Source organism: Bactrocera neohumeralis, chromosome 4 (assembly GCF_024586455.1).
Source record: "Bactrocera neohumeralis isolate Rockhampton chromosome 4, APGP_CSIRO_Bneo_wtdbg2-racon-allhic-juicebox.fasta_v2, whole genome shotgun sequence".
Lineage (NCBI taxonomy): Eukaryota > Metazoa > Arthropoda > Insecta > Diptera > Tephritidae > Bactrocera > Bactrocera neohumeralis.
This window is the reverse complement of record NC_065921.1, coordinates 74,036,601-74,053,982: the sequence shown is the minus strand read 5'-3', so window position 1 is coordinate 74,053,982 and position 17,382 is coordinate 74,036,601. Positions and strand designations below refer to the sequence as shown.

The following is a 17,382-nucleotide window of genomic DNA, read 5'->3' as shown; positions in this document are numbered from 1 at the left end:
GGGCCTAATGTTAGACCACTTTTTTCAGCAATCGGATATGTCACCAATCATCTCAGTGTAGGCAAACGAATTCACATAGTCATACAAAATAGTACAGCGGTGTTATTATTGCACGATCTAGGAGGCCACGTAACAGGCTCACAACGCGGTATAGTGCGCATACCAAAAGTTTATTTAAGTAAATTGTTGGCTTCGTTGGCTGAATAGCATGTAGCGCCGTCTTGTTGGAATCGAAGGTCGTCGACATCAACTCCACCTGGACTGGCTACAAGAACATGTCGTTAACGTTGTTTAATACAAAAAAAACCTTCCGATATTTTTTGGCTGTAATTTTTTAAAAAAATTAAAAACTTTGATTCTGCTTGTGGATTATTTTTAGTTGGTCTTTTAAATTTTTTGACATCAAGTCAAGAATATGATATCATGCAAATGGCCGCCGCCACATTTGATTATCATTTGAGCCCTTTTTATGACATTTTCCATCACTTTGGCCAGAACTTCCGGCGATAGGTCCTCATATTCTTGACGAATATTGTCTTTAAGCTGCAAGAGTCTGAGGCTTGTTGACATAAACCCATCAAGTTGCGGCAAAAAGAACTCGTTGATCATTGCTCTGTAGCGCTTACCACTCTCTGTAACCGTTTGGCCCGCGACGTTTTCGAAGAAAAAAGGTCCTATGACTCCTCCAGCAAAAACAGCACACCATACAGTGACTTTGAGCGAGTGTAATGGCTCTTCGTGTGTTATACGCCGATTTTCAGTGCCCCAGAAGCGTAAATTTTGCTTATTTCCGGACCCGCTAAGATGGAAATGGGCCTCATCACTCATGAAAAATGCTCTTCCTCTTGGTGGTGATTAAGGATGGCTTGAGTGTATGTTAGACGCGATTGGCGGTCAGCAGCTAACAGCTGATGCACCGTCTGGACTTTGTACGGAAACATCTTTAAATCTTGTACCAGAATTCGCTGTAAACACCGTCGGCTGATATCCATTTGCGTGGCACGTCGTCTAGTCGGCGCTTCCATGACATCCTCGGGAACAGCAGCAATATTCTCTGCAGAACGGCTACTCCGGAGTCTGCCACGCCTGGAAGCATTTCGTGCTGTGCCAGTCTCTTCGAGGTGACCGGCTAAACAATGTTTCAACAGTAGACAAAATTCACTTTGTGCCAAAGTCACCGACCGATTATTGGTCAAATAAATAATCACCAATAACCCGCGTTCTGGAGCAGTGTAGCGCACCATAGTTTATTTACGTGTATTTCGCATGTGTTTACTACACAAATGTCAAAACAGAACTGACATTAGAGGTCAATTGAAATTTATAGCATCTTCTGATAGGAGGATTACTTTTGCGCCACCCTGTATAAGTAAGCTTTAAGTCAAAGCTTTAAGTCATCTCTTATGAAGATCTATGTTGGTTTCGTGAAGATCTGTTGTGAAATAAAAAACTTTTCCATATTTGGACATGACTCCGATTGTTCAGTTTGTATGGCAGCTCTATCTTATAGTTGTCTGATATCGGCCGTTCTGAAACAGAGCCACACACAATCACCCGGAATACTGCCATTGTAATCTATAAGACAATCGACGGAAAGTCCAACCCGCTCTAGCCTTAAAATAAATTTTGACATCCAAACATCCAAGATCCAAAACATTATCGATTTAATTACTGCTTTAATTCAGTCAGATTACTGATTATTTTGTTTTGTATACCTATTGCTTTACATAACTCCATAAAAAAAGTCTGGTGCAGTCAGATTCCGTGTTGCTGGGACCAAACGCTATTGAAAGCGATATGTCTTCGGCACAGTTCTGGGTAAAAAAAACTCATTCAATAGCTTTAAATAACGATTCCCATTGGCAGTTACTGTTACACCGTGTTCTCAAAGAAGTATCGCCCGACAAAATACTTCACAGTGACTCGTTCTCAGTGAAGTTCCGCCTCGTGGATTATTTCTATATTTCATTCACTGCTTATACGGCAGTTTTGCTTGTTTTTAGTTATTTCCGTTTAGATAAAAGTGGGCGTCATCAGACATAAACAGACAATTTATTAAATTAATGGCTGCTTCGGAAATTTGAACCATTTTCAAAATTCCAGACGAATAGGCAAATTTTGAGGGTTTAGCCGGTTTGTTATTTGAACTTTGTACGGACCCAGGTTAAAGTCAACATGAAATATCCGTTGTAATAACCGTCTGCTAACACCACGTTGCGCAGATAAGTTGCGAGTCGTAACTCTTAGATTTGACTAAATTGACAATGCAACAGTTGCCTGTTGTTGTTGATTGTTGCATACGAACATACTGATCTCAATGATATGGTCTTCTTGTGATATTTCCAGTTTTGGCAAACATGTTTCTTCTACTTCTTTATTGGCGTAGACACGGTTATAGGCGAGTTTACACCAAACATGTTTACCAACCTCATAATGGTCCTTCTACTCGGCGGAGTGCCGCCAAATTCCGTCTGAATTCCCTTTGGACGGAAATAACGGACTGCACTATCCAAACCCTCTTTTCGGTAATCCAAACATTCATTGCAATACTTCCAGATTCGACAAGCATGTTTACCAACCTCATAATGGTCCATCTACTCAGGGGAGTTCCATCAAAATCCTGTCTGAATTCTCTTTCGATGGAAATGACGGACTGCAAAGCTTGGTACCGCTGCACTATCCAAACCCTCTTTTCGGTATTCCAAGCATTCATTGTAACACTTCTTCTTGCGATAATTCCAGATTCGGCAAACATGTGCACAAACTTCATAATGGTCCAAAATCCCGTCTGAATTCAATTTGGACGGAAATGACGTACTGCAAAGCTTGGTACCGCTGTACTATACAAGCCCTCATTTTGGTAGCATTTTACAGAAATAATCTAAATAATAATTCTGAGAATCTGATTGTTTGAGTTTTAGTTTAGCATGGCCTGTAGGGAACATGTAATATTTATTGCGCAAGGTTAACAAACTTTCCAAGATATCATTTCGACTAGAAACCTACAAAATAACAGACTCAAGTGATGCCTAGCAAGAGTTAAATAAACACAAAAATAAAAAAAAATATTAATCTCACCAAAACTTATAAAATATGTATATAATTAATTTATAATAGCCCTCATTTAATAATAATAAATATGATAAGCTTTGAAAAATGCATAAGATCAATAACATGTGCCATGAGTGGGCCAAGAACCTTTGAATTGTTTTCGAGATCAGTGTGTTATCACTACAAAATTTATTTTTCTTAGTATTTCTTTAATTTATTGGTGGCTTTGAAATCGCTAATGCACAAAAGATACTACAAAATACACAAATAACTCAGTTGGCAACCACAACAAACGCAGCCAGCAACAAAGGTATGCAAATTAGACAAATGCCAGATGTGATAAACTAAGCAATAAATTTTGAAATTCTCTGCATTCGTTTGACCTTTACCTGCCGTATCGCAAATTGTCACACAAAAAATAATAACAAAGAAATAATAAAAAAATAATAATAAAAAAAAATATTTTAAAAAAAATTTTAAAATAATCTCATTTTATTTAAATGTAAAATAAATAACAGTATATAGTACACATAACAATATTTTTTACTAAACTTAGATTAAAATTTTGCTAGAACTCGTTTCATTGCATTAAACAATATAATACTATTTTTGTTATAAATAGCGCCACGCCTCCTCAAATGTTTTTTTTTGTTTTCTTAATTACCTCTACAATATCGGATAACTGCACTCGCTCGCAATGCCGCAAAAACTATTCGCATTCCGCAACATGCGCATAAAACCGCCTTCGCCCCAATTCTCCGAATACGAATTCTTAATAATCCAATAGTCGCGACCATTCTCAGTGCCATAACCGACCACCACAACCGAGTGATTCACCTCTTCTTGATTGCATTCATTATCATCATATATGCCGCCCATGTATTGCTCAAACGATATGGGCGAACCGTTGATGGAGCACGCTAATGGGCCGAGCGTTGCAATGACCTCTTTCATTTTCTCCTCATCGCCCGGTTTAATGCGCGCATAGTCACGTATTTGTACACCCTTACCCGTATCGTTGCGATGACACTGTGCATTCTCCATTTGTGTGTATGGGTAATTGTTCGCTATCGAGATGCCGTGATCGCGTATATATTCGAAGCCATACTCCTGAAAACCGCCATCACAACCCATATTACCATACTCATCGGCACAATCGACGAGATTTTGTTGTGAGAGCGGCACTAGTATGCCGGTGCGACGAAAGAGATGTCCCTCGAGTGCAGCAGCTGTGGCGAAGGACCAACATGAGCCGCAGTCGAAACCCTGAAAGCCGGGCGGTGTGACGCCACCTTTTTCGCGCCAATCAAATGAGTCAGGCAGATTTTGTAGATTTGCCTTGGCAGTGACGAAATTTGTGTGCTTAGAGGTGATTTCCCTGCAATTAAATGTCGATAAAGGTTAAGCTGATCTTCATTTCAGTAATCTAGTATTTTATGTTAATTTATGGCGGTTTCTCGTTAACTAATCTAAATTGTGAGAATTTAGAAGTTCAGCCTTGATTTAATAACCGGTGAGTAGAAAAAACTCGGCTATAACCACATAGGCGGTGTCTACGCCAATAAAGAAGAAGAAGAAGAGTAGGAAAAACCACCGCAAAATAAACACACAGAAATAAATATATATTTGTATAGTCGAAGCTCGAATTCCGTGACGGTGTAAGTATGTATTACTCATCATTGCGTTCTCGAAATTAGTCAATAAATATTGGAAATCACTAAGTTAAACCCAGGTAATATATTTGCTCGAATTAATAATGAACACACAACACAATTGTGGGTTCTCTTCAGCTATTCTGGAACACAGTTTATAATAACATCTCGAAAAAAATGTTTGAGGAACAAAGCTATCGCTTCATTGTCTTGCAGACGACGAAGCTTTGAATAAAAAGGCTGGTGGAGGAATTTACGAATGGTGTCTAAAAATGTTGATTCAAACTGCCAGACCATTGAGGTAGAATTAAATCTAATGATTCAGAGTGCAGTCTCATCCAAAGGGAGATATCAGAGCGGCATTACTAGCCTTTAGCTTATATAGCTTTGAGATTAGCCTAGCCACGATTTCAACGTATCGAGTTAGTTCGTAATAAAACTCACGGAATCATAGATAATTGTAAAGCGAAAGAATTCGCAAGGTTCGCTTTTGCCTCAATATCTGAAGGATGAAAACAATTTGTATCTCCGGTGTCTGGCTTGGTTTCAATTAATCGCCGATAGCGCTGTTCAAATACTAGCTGTTTTTGTTATCGTTATTGTTGTAAAGGGTATCCAAACCCCGCAAGAATGGTAAGGATTGGATAAGTTGTCATCAACGTCATCCGGGCTAGGCCCAGAACATGGATGATTTCTAGGAAAGCACCAAGGCAGGAATAGCTTTAAAAGGAGTTCATTATGCTCCTTAGCTGGGAGCATAGTGGCCTCACTACACAGGTGTTCGACGGGAGAAATCAAGAGGCATCCTGTCGTAGTCCAGAGTGCAGTGTTCTGACAAGTTTGCAGCTTCCTTGTCTGCGTTTCACTGCATACAGGCGACCAGATTGTTGCGGCGTAGTTAAGTACCGGCCGGCCGATTGCCTTGTATGTTGCCAACAACGTTTCTTTATCCTTTCCCAATGTGCTGGCGGCTAGCGACTTGAGGATTTTGTTGCGGCTCTGTACTTTGGCGATAATCGCAGTCGTATGAGGAATGGAGAAGCACAGGCTGTCGTTAGTCACACCTAAAGTTTTAGGGTGATTGACGTTCGGAATTCTTACGCCATCGACTGTAATATTAAGGTCAAGTCTGTACTGCTTCCTCCAGTTTGTTAATATGGCCGCTGTGGATTTAATGCGAAAGAGTACTAAGTTCCGTGCAGCGAGGAAGCGAGAAAGGTCGAAGTGATAGCCGTTTACATTAGGATCTAACAACGTTTAGATCGGTAAGATGATAGGCCAGATGAAAAACAGAAAGCCTTCGAAGTTTTGTGATTAGTTTAAGGTGCAGAAGCACCAAGGAGTCAATCTAGCCCATTATTAATGGTGGTTTTCGCCTTTGATATTTTTTTAGTTTTGTTATCGGCTGCGCGGAAACTTGGCGAACGCTGGGCCACCATCGGTACATGTGCTGTCGCAAACGTTTTTTAGCCCTAGAATGATCGCAGGAGAACTATTGATCCCTTTGCTCTCAGTGCGGCTAAACTCTCTCTACCTAAGTAGTTGTGGGATTTTCAACAGGCCATTGCGCTATTGGCATCCATGCTGTAAGGTTGGGGATTTTACCAGACACCATTTGCAGAAGCTGTATGGAAGAAGATGGGATGAAAACAACTCAACACTTCCTTCTGGACTGTTCCGCGTTTGGGAGGTCAAGATTTAAACACTTGGAAGCGCATACCTTCAGGCATACCACCGAACTGGCGAGAGTTAAAATTATACACCTAAGTATTAAATTTGTATTGGCTACTAAGCGTTTTGCTAATTTATAAGTTCGTACACAGCAGTCTTCTTTCACAAAGACTACATATAGCAGTTCACGTGCGCTCTTCGATCAGCCTTCTAATTTAACCTATAACACCTCCGGAGCTCGAAGAAAATTTTTGATCGATTTTATTTATTTATTTTTTGTTATTTAAATAAGATTTATTTTTTACTTACTCTCCAGTAAATGTGATCCTTGATCCCGTCAATCTGCCAACTTCCCGACGCGTCAAATCCGCCAAAGGGTTAATGGCTAAACGGAATGAGCTCAATCCGGAAGCAGCATATTTATTTGTCAAATCCACAACCGATTTTTTAGCAATAAATATCGATTCCCGATATTGGCGTTCTCTGTCGTCATTGTACACTTTGCCGGTTTGTGACAAATAATCGTCAAAATTTTGTACATCACACAGTTTGTTGAATGTCTGCTGTGCCAATGTGGGCGCTAACCAAATGACGAAGCAATACGATATTGCCGGCAATAGATGAGGTAATAAACGTGTGGTCAACATTTTTTTGCAACAGGTATTTCTGTAAAAAGCTGAGGCGTGGAAATTTTAATTAAAAAAGAACAATAATTTACGCTCGTAAAAATAATGTGTCATAAAATTAGTTGTAAACTAAATATATTAACGCTGCTAAATTGTCTGCATGAACAAAGAAATATACTTGAAGCGTGGAAGTGCTAAGCTTACTAATGCACAATGTTGTATTTGTAAATGTTTATGTAAGTTTGTAACCTAGAAGTTAGTTGTAAAGTTTCCGGTACTAAGGAAAACAAATAAAGGTAAAGCAACGATATAAAGATATGCAACTTAATATTGACAATGTTACGGAGCTGTAAGTAAGTATGATATTTTATACATTGGAGGACAAACAAGTATCAACTATTTCTCCGGATATTACTGCTTTTTGTACAATAATTTATGCCAACCTTCGTTAAAATATCTTCTGAAATAAAATTTTTTTTATTCAAGAACTTGATTTCAGATCTCGGCGCTACGGGCACTTTTTTGTCTAACTGGCACGGGAACTCGGCCTGTGGACTCAAATTTTTCCACTAGATGCTCAATTGTTGATCTGACGAGACGATTATGACGACTATAAATTGAACGTAGCGCTCTTAAAGTTGAGACCACCGACTCCGAATTTCGGTAGTAAATTTTAACAATTTCGACTCCTTATTGGATCTTATATATTTCCATGATGAAGTGGCAAACCTTAATGAAGAGAAATGTCAAAAGTGCGGAAAAAATAAGGCGTCGTTTGCTGTCCCTATCGGTATACTTTTGTAGCGACCCTATGAAAAGATCCGATATATACTACATATATAATAGCTGTTTGGTGGAAGAAGAACGTGTGCAAAATTTCAAAATGATATCTCAAAAACTGAGGAACTAGTTTGAGTGCATACAGTCAGTAGACGGACGGTCTGAAAGACATGCCTAAATCAACCCAGCTCGTCGTGCTGTTCATTAACATTTTATGGTTCTCTGAGCTGTCCTTCCGGGTGTTACAAACTTCATGAAACTCTTAGTATATCCTTTTCAGGGCATAAATATCATTCGAGTAGGCATATCATAATTTTGTTTTTTTTTTTTTTATTTTTTATGGATGAATATAAGCAGCAGTGCTAACAATAAAGATCAAATATCCGAAAATGAACAAATTCGTTTATATATATATATATTTTTTTTTTTTTTGCGGGTGAGGGGGTGGAAAATGCCTTCCGCATCATCGGTGCTATCGTCACAGCAGCGGTATGTGCCACTTGCAGGTCACTAAAAACCCCCCCTCTAAGGAACAAATTCGTTTATAATTATTTGCCGATCATTGTATATATTACATTGCCTATTCCCGCTTTCTACACTTTTTCAGGGATTAAAAATCTTAATCTTAATTAATTATTTTTAACATTGTTATATTTTGTTTGACGCTTGGTATAGGTTGTTACAGTATTTATAATCATATGTTATTTTAATTGATGACACTTAGAAATTTTGACAGAATATTATATCAACACAGAACGAATTAATCGCTTATCGCTCGAAATTTTGTTACATGACAATAGATATTTTCATAGGTCGTTTTTGAAAAAAGCATAATTCGTCAGTAAAGCTTTTGCTATCTTCAGAAAGTAATAAGATAAATAGATGATAAATTGCACCGCGACCTGAGGTCTATTGTGCCTGCAGGAAGTGATGAATTGTGCATATTGGAAAACCTAATCTTGAGAGAGCTTTTAAGAAACAAGAAAGAGACTTAAAAAAATTAAATAAATAATCACTGGAACGTCTACAATTTGTACTGGTATGTAGTCAGGTATGCTGAGTGGACCGCTTGATGCTACATCTTAAGATTTGGTTAAGAATGTCTCACTCTTTGCCATACTTAAAATACCTCAATCAAAAAGCAGTGTGTTTGTATATACAATTTAGCATAATTTCTTCGCTGAACGTTTTTGGAGGTGATTGTGCCGCAAAACACGAATTATTGGCATTGTACTTATAAACCGAGTGCAGTTGTAGTATGATAAAGCTTCTCAGAAGGCCCATCTGTGTAATAAGCTTGTTAGTTCATATATTGGGTACTACATAAATTCAAAAATTTATACAAATAAATTCTAGTTGTTAATTTTTATGTAACGAAAATTGAAACAATTCTGAGCCGCCTGAGCTTAGCATCATTTCACTCCGAAGTCCAATCGACAGTCATCCGAGAAGACTGCACACAATGAACTCGCTCCAAAGTATGGAAAAACGCAACAGTCGGCTGCAAGGTTATGACGTCTGTATTTTGGGATGCGCATGGATTAATTTTGATTGACTACTTTGAAAAGAGCATGAACATCAACAGCGTCTATTACATTACATAGCGTTATTGAATCATTTGAAAGACGAAATTGCCAAAAAAATGGCGGCATTTGAAGAAAATAAAAGTGCTTTTTCACCAAGGCAATGCAACGTGTCACACACAGTGAAAACGATGGCCAAAATACATGAATTGGGCTTTGAATTGCTTCTGTATTCACCGTATTCTCCCTATCTGGCGTCCAGAGACTATTTCTTGTTCTCAGATCTCGCTGAGGCTATTTCTTGTTCTCAAATCTCGCTCGAATGCTCGCTGAGAAGAAATTTTCATCATTCGAATAGGTAATTATCCAAACTGAAGCCTATTTTGAAGCAAAGTACAAATCGTACTACCAAAATGGGAACGAAAGATTAGAGAATCGTTATAATCAGTGTATGAAACTTGAAGAAAACTGTGTTGAATAAAATAACGGATTTTGCCAAAAACATGTATTTTATGACGGTAGGTCGGGAACTTTTCAATTAACCTGTTAGTCAACTACTACTTCTTTATTAATGTAGACACCGCTATTACCGCGTAAGCCGAGTTTACAACAACATTGAGAAGTCCTCTCTCGACGACCAAAACCAAACTCTATAAGTCACTCATTAGTCAACTACTGTTGGAGCTAAACATCATTGATATTGGAAATGAATTTGCAACGAATATGCCTCAAGTTTGTTAATGAAGACATTAGTGGTGACTTTGCGTCAATATATAATATTCTGCGGAGCAGAACTCGCACTGTCAAAACCAGACGCTGTTAAAAATGCTGTACTAACCAAGCTACCTACACAAATCTTAAGTAATTTACAACTATTCAAAATATTTTAAAGTTTTTTAATGACCGACGCACAAATTTAAAAACCCACTTGAAGAACAATAGCTGCGAAAAAGTACACGCGCAATTTCATACCTACTTAAAGCAGCAAAACGCCTTCAGTGGCAATCAAGCGTCACGCATTATAACTAAATTAAAGAGCACTTTGAAAAGTGAAAGGAAGTGTGTAATACCACACACATGTGTAAACATATTCAAATTAATAATTTTTATATTATTTTTTTAATATAGCCAACAGAATCGTGTTGTGTTAATGAAAGCGATGGCATTTTCAAGCATCTGCACTCCCTCCTACATAAAACATACGGACCTACAGTTATTATTTGTGCCACTTGTGTCATTTCCTGCGTTACAACAACCGTCAAATTGCTGCTCATACGGTAATTTTTTTGTGCGATCACTAATTATAAAATCGTAGAAAGGTGAAATTTTTATGCATAATCATTTTGAGTTAACCAACCAAAGCAACAATAATAAAACTCATCTAAGACATCAATACCACAAAAGCAATAAACAAAACATAAATCAGCTGTACATATGTATGTTTCATACAGTTGTCTGTCAACTTCATAACTGAACTCCGCTTACACTTGGGTGAGCATATCGATGAGGAATGGCGGGTCGAAATGAAGCAACTAGTTGGAGTTTTATGTAATTTTGGCTTGTAAAGTGATTTGCTAGCGGTCAAAATAGCCGGCTGAACTTGTGCATAGCCGCAATAGCGGGTATTGATGTTTTTGGGCCGAAAACACAACACAAGAAAACGACTAAATTCAGTTTTACGAAGTTTCGAGCTATATGCTTGCGTAGTCTTCAGAGATTGACAACTTATTATGGAAGTAAAGCAATGTAATCGAATCTCTATTTAGAGGCTGTATTAAAAATACATATATTTAAGTGAATAAATGTTTTTATATTGACATTTTGAGACATAATAACGGCTACTTAGTCAATTGGAATGGCTTGGAATAGCTTTTTCCAAGCTGGCCTCCAGGGCGATTTAGAATCTCAATGGGGTGATTTAAATAGTTGCACGTCGAGATCTTAAATTGAAAGCGTACAAATCACAGCTTGTGCAAGAACTGAAGCCGCTCGACCTTCCCAAGCGACATCACTTCGCTCTAAGGGCTCTTGGAAACTTCCTAGAAGATCCGACGTTTTCGAGCCAAATTTTGTTTAGCGATAGGGCCCATTTCTGGCTCAATGAATATGATAACAAGCAAAATTTCAGCATTTCCACAAGCGATGACCTATCTCCGAATGTTATTCACTCACACTCTTAACATATACAAGTATGTTAGAGTTTAAATCCGAAAGCGGCATTAGTCAAATCGTCAATAAACAGCCGCTTTGTCACTAGATGGGAGGAGAAGCTCATACAAATTTTTAGTAAAGGATGCAATATTTAGTAAAAGATGCAATAGAGGAAACGTCAATTACGCTATACAGCAAAAACGATTTTGAGATTGAAAGCTATGTACATATAAAAGTGATTTCCCGAAGTAGATCTTCAAAATCGAAATATTTGCATTCGAATTTAAATTTCAAAGGCGCAAATCATTTTTGGGTCAACCTTAAGCAAATGTAGCTTTTCGAAGTTAGTTTTCAAAGTCAAAATATTTGTCTTCGAATTTCGAAATTAAATTTCAATGGCGAAAATAATTTTGGAGTCAACTTTACACATGTAGTTTTTCGAAGTTAGCTTTCGAAATCGAAATTTTTGCCTTCGAATTTCAAAATTCGAAATTGAATTCTTGTGGCGCAAATAATTTTGGAGTCAACTTTACCAAATGTAGTTTTTCGAAGTTAACTTTCGAAATCGAAATATTTGCCTTCGAATTTCAAAATTCGAAATTGAATTTTTAGGGTGCAAATAATTTTGGAGTAAACTTTACACAAATGTAGTTTTTCGAAGTTAGCTTTCGAAATCGATATATTTGCCTTCGAATTTCGAAATTGAAATTTTTTGCCGCCAATTATTTTGAAGTCAACCTTACGCATATAGTTTTTCGAAGTTAGTTTTCAAAATCGAAAACTCGCCTACCAATTTCGAAATTTATTTTTATTGTCCAAATCATTTTGCGATCACTCTTATATGCTGTTTTAAGTTTTCAAAACTGTGTGAGAATTTTTTAAATACAAAATTTTTTTTTTCGAAGATATAACTTTGACTCCTTATAAATAGAAAACGTGGATGATGTCCATATTATTTAAAGCTTTTAAATGTATGCTTATTGTCTTTTATTGTAACAAAATGTCATTTTTTAATAGACACTGCTGGCACAACACAAAATCGCAGTTTCTTACAAACTTTTTGAAATTATTTTTGTTGTTATTTTGCATGTAAGACAATAAGAAACCCATTTCGGATCCATAACGGAAAACTTTCGATCGATCTCGCCTCATTGCTCTTAATGAACTTAGTAATTTCTATTTCTTTTCAAACTACACTTTTCAATAAGAAATGCAGGATCAATTTTCTGTACGCTCTTCACTTTCTAAATAAAAAAAAAGTTAAAAAAACACCAGTTTTTCACAAATGACTTTGCAATGTCGACATTGACACTTTCGTTATATATAATTTATATTTAATATTTGCTACTTCGCACCTGCACAAACACACTTACAGCGGCTTAGCGGCTTAACTGATTTTGCTTCGACGTTCGTTGCGTTCGCTTTGATTTCGTTACACTTCCGGCAATACAGTTAAAAAATGCAAATCGTAACAAATTTCCGGTTTCACGAAAAAAGTCCCTCAACAGCGATTACTTAATTTCAGTGGCAAGCTATTCACCAGCGCGAATGCATTTGCTTTTATTATTTTTTAATAACTCCACACAGTTACGCGCGCCAAACCGTTGCACCGTCCGTCAGCATCCAGCGCAGAAGTCGAAATAAACCGATTTTAAAGTTTGAAAATGTTTTTATAACGACACCACAGTTTGATTCAATCTTCGATTTGGTCGGCGAGCCGGCGCGTGTTGGTTTGCCCCGCACGAAAATGTTTACATTCATTTATGAACGGATACATACATATGCACATATGTTGATATGTGTGTGCAAGTCTGCTTAAAACATTTCTGTTAAGTGTGCTTACATATGTGTGCGCAGGTAAAGGGTTTCCCAACGGATATATCGCATCTCATGACTCAAACGCTTACGTTTTCTATTAATTGCGGTTAAATATAAATAACTATTAGTCCAAATATAGAATGGCACAAAATATGTGAACGTTCAGTGAGTAATTCAAAAAATTCATAAGACAATTTATATTTTGTACGAAAAAATTAAAAAAATCACAATTTTTTATGCTTATATTTATACAGGGAGTGGCATTCCTTTTTATACTCTTGCAACCTGTTGCTACAGAGTATAATAGTTTTGTTCACCTAACGGTTGTATGTACTTATCACCTAAAATTAAGCGAGATATTAAGATATAGTGTTATATTGGGTAGTCGAAAAAGGCTTTTCGTATTTTGTCGATAGATGTCGTTGTATACAACTGCATATATCCAGTGCTACCAATCACATTGTGTCACCATATAGTAATAATGAAACTTGGTATGTGTGTACCTCAGTCCAAAAAAAAAAAAAAATACAAGTTCGTAGATGGACTTAATCGGACCACTTCCATAATTTACCTCCGACCACTGGAATGAGAGAAATGACGAGGATGCTGCCCATATTTTTACTTGTTTAGTTACTAATGTTCTCAATGGGCTGAGTTTTGAATTTCGGAAACAAAAATTTACAATTTTGAAAGCTGACTTCAAAAATAGGAGAAATTCTTTTATACTTAAAACTCAATATAATAAATCGATTTTGCCATATAATGTATAATTACGTAGGTTGCCTTTTATATTTCGGGATTTGGCAACACTAGGAATCTGGTAACTTAAAATTCTATCGTAAGCTTTGAAGGCATGAATATTCGTAACTTTTTGACATACGAGCGCTATTTGTGTTGTTACAGTAACTTAAAATATTCTTCTCGAACAAAAAATAGAATTGAGTGCGTGCTTTACAGTAACTTAAAATATTCCTTACCACCAAAAATGGAATTGAATGTATTGTTTACAGTATCTTAAAATATTCTTTTCAACCAAAAAATAGATCGCGAACATTTTCGCGCGACACAACTTTCGACGTGAATGAACTCATCAGAAGTGCATAGATGAACATAATGAAAATCTTGACGTTGAAGCACCATCAAGAACCAATGTTTATCGATGGTATGGTGAATTCAAACGAGTTCGTAGATCACACCAAGACGTATTTCGGGAAGGTATTCCAAAATCACTTGCTGTTGTACGTAAATCTGAAAATGAAAATGGCCAACGGTTTGCATCCAAAGGAAAGTTGGAAATTACAGTTACTTAAGGAGGTAGCAAGATCATTTATGAAGATTCCTAACGGTTTGTATGGCAGCTATATGCTTTGATGGTTGGATCTAAACAATGTATAAGAAGATTGTGGCATTGTCTCGGACAATAATCTATGACAAATTTTGTGAAAATATCTTATCAAAGAAAAAAGATTTCCTTACAGAGACTGGATATTGATGGAACAGTTTGTATGGCAGCTATATGCTATAATGGCTCCATCATAACAATTTCTTCAAAGATTGCTTTGGATAATAGTTCATGCCGAATTTCTATATATTTAACTAGTCAAAGGAAAAACAATATCCCGTAGAAAAACTCGATGTCGTTTGAGCTGCTCTAAATAACGCTTTTGGCACACCCTACATTTACGGCAATGTATTTTAAGCTCCCAGCATCATTACTGAACCAATTTGGAAAAAAATTAAAGCGAAAGTAAAAAATTGAAGTGAGTTCACTTGCTTACTCATGGTGCATATTAATGCTTGTTTGAGTTATAAGCATTATGTATCTTATAATTAAATTTGTTGTAGTTTTCTCTTAATGCCCATTGAAATATTTTGATGCAATTTGATCAATATTATATCTATTATCTGCAAAAATCACCAAACTAACGGAAATATAGGAATGTTTAAATGAAAAAATGTATTTGTGGAAATCGCAAAGCATGTTCAAAGTGAGAGGCGATGAATTTTTAATTCATAATGTATTTCTATTTTTAGACCAGTACAAAATAGCGCGGGTGTTTTTTTTCTGAAAAACCGCGTATGAGGGAAATGTTCTATGGATCATTCTGAACAACTTTGCTGAAGAAAATATGGATTTAGAACCTTTTTCGAGGCACCGATGTTTAGGGGAATATTAATTTTTAGGAATTTCAAAAATTTCTTTTCCAGTTTTTGAGATATCCGAATGAAATTTAGCACATAGCTGCATTCTATTGATCTATTATATTTAATATTTTTCGGAATACTCGTAGACCAGATCTGACAACTATATATCATATTTCCCTCATATTCAGTTATTATCCGGTTGCCTTCCTTTGATTAAACAGCTAATAATAAATAATTTTGTGGAACTGTTCTCTAATACATATAGTATGTAGTTAAAATTGACAGTGAACAAGTAAGGAAGGGCTAAGAATAATATTTTAAGTTACCGAACATTTTATACTCTCGCATGATAAAGTGATAATCGAGATTTCATTATCCGTCAATTACATATTTTTCAAATACCGTATTTGTGTAAAGTTTTATTCCGCTATCATCATTGGTTCCTAATGTATTATACTCGTACATATATATATATTATACCGAGAAGGCATCAGATGGAATTCAAAATAGCGTTATATTGGAAGAAGGCGTGGTTGTGAACCGATTTCACCCATATTTCGTACATGTCATCAGGGTGTTAAGAAAATATTATGTACCAAATTTCATTGAAATCGGTAGAATAGTTCCTGAGATATGGTTTTTGGTCCATAAGTGGGCGACGCCACGCCCATTTTCAATTAAAAAAAAAAGCCTGGGTGCAGCTTCCTTCTGCCATTTCTTCCGTAAAATTTAGTGTTTCTGACGTTTTTGTTAGTCGGTTAACGCACTTTTAGTGATTTTCAACATAACCTTTGTATGGGAGGTGGGCGTGGTTATTATACGATTTCTTCCATTTTTCAACTGTATATGGAAATGCCTAGAGGAAACGACTTTATAGAGTTTGGTTGACATAGCTATAGTAGCTTCCGAGATATGTACAAAAAACTTAGTAGGTGGCGGGGCCACGCCCACTTTTCCAAAAAAATTACGTCCAAATATGCCCCTCCCTAATGCGATTCTTTGTGCCAAATTTCACTTTAATATCTTTATTTATGGCTTAGTTATGACACTTTATAGGTTTTCAGTTTTCGCCATTTTGTGGGCGTGGCAGTGGGCCGATTTTGCCCATCTCGAACTTAACCTTCTTATGGAGCCAAGAAATACGTGTACCAAGTTTCATCATGATATCTCAATTTTTACTCAAGTTACAGCTTGCACGGACGGACGGACGGACGGACAGACAGACATCCGGATTTCAACTCTACTCGTCACCCTGATCACTTTGGTATATATAACCCTACATCTGACTCTTTTAGTTGTAGGACTTACAAACAACCGTTATGTGAACAAAACTATAATACTCTCCTTAGCAACTTTGTTGCGAGAGTATAAAAAGAAGACAACCGGAAAACTATATTACGTACTACTATGATCAAAAAATGGTTGATTTTCTTCATATTTTTAGAACTCTTAATTTATTCTTCAAAATCTATGTCCTCCCCTTCAAAGTAGTCCCCCTTGGAACCAATACACTTGTGGTTATGTTTTTTCAATACTCAAAACAGTTGGTAAAGTCACTTTTCGGAATAGTCTTCAAAGCGTTCAGTTGACTAAAACCGGTTTCCCCGGAGCGGTCGCTCGAGTTTGCTGAATAGCTAGAAGTTACATAGAGCTAATCACGTAAAGACTGTGTTTGCGGCAAAATATTGACTGAAAATTTGCCGAAAAGTCACGAAGAATCAATGCAGTATGCGACGGTGCATTATCGTGATGCAAAGACCAAGAGTTGTCGGCTCATAATTTCGAATGGCTTCGCGCAAACGACGTATAACACTCAAATAGTTTACAGTTTGGTCAGTAGTTTGAACTCGACCTCATTAATAGAAGAAAACTGTCAACATAACCAAGATTTTTGATCTGCTTTGACGTGTTTTTTCGGCTTCGGCTCAACTTTGCCACTATATTCGGCCGATTGATCGTCTGTTT

General features: G+C 36.8%; 1 protein-coding gene across 2 annotated transcripts; it reads right to left on the bottom strand.

Moving 5' to 3' along the window:
• Positions 1–3,554: 3,554 nt before the first annotated feature.
• On the bottom strand, positions 3,555–13,069 carry LOC126756695 (procathepsin L). 2 transcript variants are annotated; one of them, XM_050469941.1, is made up of 3 exons: positions 12,810–13,069; positions 6,684–7,050; positions 3,555–4,429 (listed from the first exon to the last, which is right to left on the bottom strand). In XM_050469941.1, the coding sequence occupies exons 2-3, from the start codon at positions 7,019–7,021 to the stop codon at positions 3,718–3,720; spliced, it is 1,050 nt and encodes a 349-aa protein (XP_050325898.1). In that variant the 5' UTR covers positions 7,022–7,050; positions 12,810–13,069; the 3' UTR covers positions 3,555–3,717. The 2 variants fall into 2 exon arrangements, with proteins under 2 accessions (XP_050325898.1, XP_050325897.1); XM_050469940.1 differs by having other exon boundaries at positions 12,828–13,069.
• Between the last annotated feature and the right edge of the window lie 4,313 nt (positions 13,070–17,382).